Source organism: Stegastes partitus, unplaced genomic scaffold (assembly GCF_000690725.1).
Source record: "Stegastes partitus isolate 25-593 unplaced genomic scaffold, Stegastes_partitus-1.0.2 Scaffold246, whole genome shotgun sequence".
Taxonomy (NCBI): domain Eukaryota; kingdom Metazoa; phylum Chordata; class Actinopteri; family Pomacentridae; genus Stegastes; species Stegastes partitus.
This window is the reverse complement of record NW_007577977.1, coordinates 579,946-584,445: the sequence shown is the minus strand read 5'-3', so window position 1 is coordinate 584,445 and position 4,500 is coordinate 579,946. Positions and strand designations below refer to the sequence as shown.

The 4,500-nt window shown below is 41.9% G+C and overlaps 1 protein-coding gene across 1 annotated transcript in view; it reads left to right on the top strand.

Annotated features, from left to right (window-relative positions):
- The window catches only part of LOC103357317 (calcium/calmodulin-dependent protein kinase type II subunit beta), a 67,613-nt gene that overhangs the window by 62,106 nt on the left and 1,007 nt on the right, over positions 1-4,500 (top strand). The window contains exons 18-20 of the mRNA XM_008281826.1: positions 500-575; positions 1,343-1,437; positions 1,535-1,771. Coding sequence (XP_008280048.1) covers positions 500-575; positions 1,343-1,437; positions 1,535-1,770 — 407 coding nt within the window. The 3' untranslated portion in view covers position 1,771. The remainder of the gene's footprint in view (positions 1-499; positions 576-1,342; positions 1,438-1,534; positions 1,772-4,500) is intronic.

The following is a 4,500-nucleotide window of genomic DNA, read 5'->3' as shown; positions in this document are numbered from 1 at the left end:
GGAGGGAGTAAGAGACAATCAGAGCGAGCTAAGCCTTCCTCTCAGTGTCGAGAGGAAGCGAGGGTAGAAGGACACAGTAAATCTCATCTGAAGGGCTGGGACAAGAATAGCGTGATGAGCTCAAGCAGCCTCACATGCAAGCAACAGAAATGATGGATGAAGGATGGAGGTAGAGAGATACACAGGGACTAGAAAGAGCAGGAAGGGTTGTTTAATTTAGGAATACAAGGGGGGTTATGTCGGTAAGGACTTTGGTAGTAAAGTTATGTGTGCAGTAGCATGGAGGAGATTTCACCACAAATCCTGGATGAAAGAGCGATGACTGATAAGACTTACAATGAGTAACAAGCTCTTGGGTGAGTCTGAGCTGAGCTGCGTTCAACCTCTAATGTTTGTGAATGAGTTTTACAAAGTGCCATGAGCTGAGTTTTGCATCCGTGCTGGTGCTTTGGCTTCACATTGAGGGTAATGTAGCATACGTTGTGTTTCCTCGCTGCAGCTCGCAAACAGGAGATCATAAAGATCACAGAGCAGCTTATTGAAGCCGTCAACAATGGAGACTTCGAGGCTTACGCGTGAGTCCACCACTCATTTTGTCTTGTTCCATTAAAATCTTTAAACAGCTGCAGGAAAAGTGCACTTTTCGCCTTTAATGTGGGTATTAAAGCTCCTCATCAGCCCCAGAGAACCATTAATCTGATTGACATACAAATGTGTTGTATTAAAAGATTAAAGAGTAATTACAGTCATTGTTTTTTCCTCTCCCCCTCTCTGTACTTACCATATAATTAAGAATAATGCTTGGCAGACTAGGAGAGAGAGAGAGGGGAGGGCTGGATGAAGTGTGTCCAGTGAGAGAAGCCCATTTACACAAAGAAACAATAATAAAAATAAAAAAAACATGAAAAATAAATATAAACAAGCACATGGTAACCCAAAACAAAACAACAAGAGGTCAAAAGTTTGAGTCACCACATTGAAATGAAGAGACAGAAAATCCAAGCCCTTGATTTAAAGTCAAGATTACACTGAGATACTAAAACAGAAACTCAAAACTTAAATCTAAGTCACAACTACAAGAGATTGAGTCAAGTTAATGGCACAAGTCAAAACTATGATGTTACAAATTGTAATGTTGAGCTTCCAAGTCAAACATTTTAGTTACTTCGCCAAAATTATGAAATTACTTTGTCAAACTCTTGATTTACAAAGTTGATACTGTTAAAGAATTGTATAAATAATTGCATTTATTTTTTTAAGAGATATGCAAGTGCATCAGCTAGTTTTAAAACCTGGTTTATATTTGAAAGTGTGATATGAAAAGGTTGTTGTGTTTTCGCAGGAAGATCTGCGACCCCGGTCTGACCTCGTTTGAGCCGGAGGGTCTGGGTAACCTGGTGGAGGGGATGGACTTCCACAGATTTTACTTTGACAACCGTAAGACTGCACTTCAAATTTTTTTTGTTGTTTCTATTATATACAACATTTACTATGTGCAGGTTGAATATTTAAACCTTCATATGTTTCCTGCCAGTCCTCTCCAAGAACAGCAAACCCATCCACACCACCATCCTCAACCCTCACGTGCACATGATTGGAGACGATGCCGCCTGCATTGCCTACATCCGCCTGACGCAGTTTGTGGATGGACAGGGCCGCCCCCGCTCCAGCCAATCAGAAGAGACTAGGGTATGGCATCGCAGGGAGAGTCGGTGGCAGAACGTCCACTTCCACTGCTCAGGAGCTCCTGCTGCTCCGCTGCAGGGTTGAGGTACAACCAACACAACGTTCACCCTCAGCACGGGCTCAACATGAATACATGTACAGCAGCTCAGTACAGAGTGATTCAATATAAAATCAATTAAATCTGGAAAAGTTCCCAGCTGACCCACAAGTTTTTTTGTACAATAACATTAACATATTAAATAAAGCCCTGTAAAGCTTTACCTTTTGACCATCAGTATTTACAGGCCTTTGAAGGTTCATCAGTACAACAGACAGACACATGAAATTTTCAGGATTGAAAACACTTCGGAGCCCTGTTAAAAACTGCAACCAAATCAATTTTACATCCCCTCCAGGTGTCACAATCTAAAGTCAAAATCTACCAAAACAGGAGTGTTAAAATTAGAAAATAGTTTTTGAGACAGAAGGAATTGTGACTTGAAATGAGGCTGATATTAAACTGTAGGTAAAACACAGACCTTTCATTCGCTATAACCTGTTTTACCAACCACCTATTCAACATGCTGATATGCACTTTTTAAACTTTTCTCCAATTATTAAACACATAGCGCATGGTACCATTACTTGTTTCTATAGCTCTGTGTCATAGACATTAAACTGGTGCAAATTATGATATCACAATATCAATGCCAAAAGTTAGGGATAGAAAAAATGATTCTGAACAAAAAAAAAAAAGAGATTTTGGTTTGAGATTGTGACATGTGGAGTGTTGATTTTTGGAATGTTTTGGAGGCAGGTTTTTGTCAGACCTGAAATGTGTCTATCTCCTGTACTTTTGAAGTTTTAAGAGCTCCAAGTCACTGGAAAAAGTAACGCAAATCGAAAATCATGAAAATTCCAACCAACCCTTCTGCTCTTTAAGGGTTTGGAAATCTGAAAATATTCATAGCATCCATTTCTATACACCGCTTAATCCTCATTAGGGGTCGCGGGGGGGCTGGAGCCTATCCCAGCCGACTTAGGGCGAAGGCAGGGGACACCCTGGACAGGTCACCAGTCTATCACAGGGCCACACTTAGAGACAGACAACCAAGCACACTCACATTCACATACGGAATTTAGAATCACCAATTAACCTCAACATGTTTTTGGACTGTGTGGGGGGAAGCCAGAGAACCCGGATAGAACCCACGCTGCATAGGGAGAACATGCATGCGAACCGGCAACCTTCTTGCTGCGAGGCAACAGTGCTAACCAACTGCGCCACCCTGCAGCCCATATTCATAGTATACAAGTAAAAAATTTGGATGGCTTCATCAAGTAGAGTTAATGTAGATTAAAAAATATCAGCAGATTCTAAAGAGGTCAGGTGAGAGGTACTGAATGACGCACTGGTTATATACATGTTAAAACAAGTGTTGAATAATGTTTCTTCACAATCAAGCCTAATATAGAAAATCTGCAATTTTGAAGTGATGAAAGGTCTGGGTAGCAAGACTGTTATGAAAAAAACAAGACACGGCATGTATGGCTTGTCCTTATGGTGACCAAGATAATTTGGGTTGCATGTTTGAATATTTTTCCAATAATTAACAGCGTTATCAAAGAAGAATGGATTGATTGTTTGCATTAATTGAGGACAGTGACACTGCTGTTTTAGCCAACAGAAACATGATATGAGTCACTAAGGTTGTGCATACATGTGCACCTCTGGAATACATGAACCTGGTGGAAGATGTCTGTGAAGATTCTCAGTCATCCAGGTCGTGGTTATCCTGGTAGACTAATCATAGCAACTGGACTTGCTTGGGTTCGTTGAAGATGTTTCACCTCTTATCCAAGAGGCTTCATCAGTTCTGACTGACTAGTTAGGAGATCCAGATACTTATAACCTAAGGAGCCATTAACACCTGAGTTTCAGTTTCAATTGGGGGTTTGTTGCTCCTCCCCCTCGTTATGTGAGTCATTAGTGCTCCCCCTGCCACAAAGGGGTTCGTTTGGGTCTTTTGTGGCTGGGTGTGAATGCGGTTTCTTCTTCCTAGGGAGAGATCTTAGGACTGAATTGTAAACCAGTGAGAGGTGATGCCTCAGACCTCCACCTCTGTTGAGGGATGGTCTTTCCAGTTTGACATAGATGGCTTCTTTCACCCCTCTCTCAAACCATCGGTCCTCCCTGGTCAAAATCTGTACGTTGTAGTCTTCGAATGAGTGTGCTTTGTCCTTGAGATGCAGGTGGACTGCTGAGTCCTGTCCTAAGGAGCTGGCTCTTCTGTGCTGAGTCATTCGCTTGTGGAGCGATTGTTTTGTCTCCCCGATGTACAGGTCTGGGCATTCCTTGCTGCACTGGACTGCGTACACCACGTTGCTTTGTTTGTGTCTCGGTGTCTTGTCCTTCGGGTGAACCAGCTTCTGTCTCAGGGTGTTGGTGGGCTTGAAATGAACTGGACCTGAAACTCAGGTGTTATTGGCTCTTTAGGTTCTAAGTATCTGGATCTCCCAACTAGTCAGTCAGAACTGATGAAGCCTCTTGGATGAGAGATGAAATGTCTTCAAGGAACTCCAGCAAGTCCAGTTCCTACGATTAATCTACCAGAAAAACCTAGTGGTACAACCAGGGACTACAGCTAATCTATAACACATGTTCTGGCATGGATGTAGAGAGTAAAAGTTTTCTCTGTCTTTTGGAGCTTGTGGATCCACAGTAAATCCAACCTTCTTCATGCTATATTTCAGATTTAGCCCTACAGAGCTGTATAGTTTTTGTAATGTATTGCAGAGCTGTTCAGATGTCAAGCATATACAGTGCTTACATTT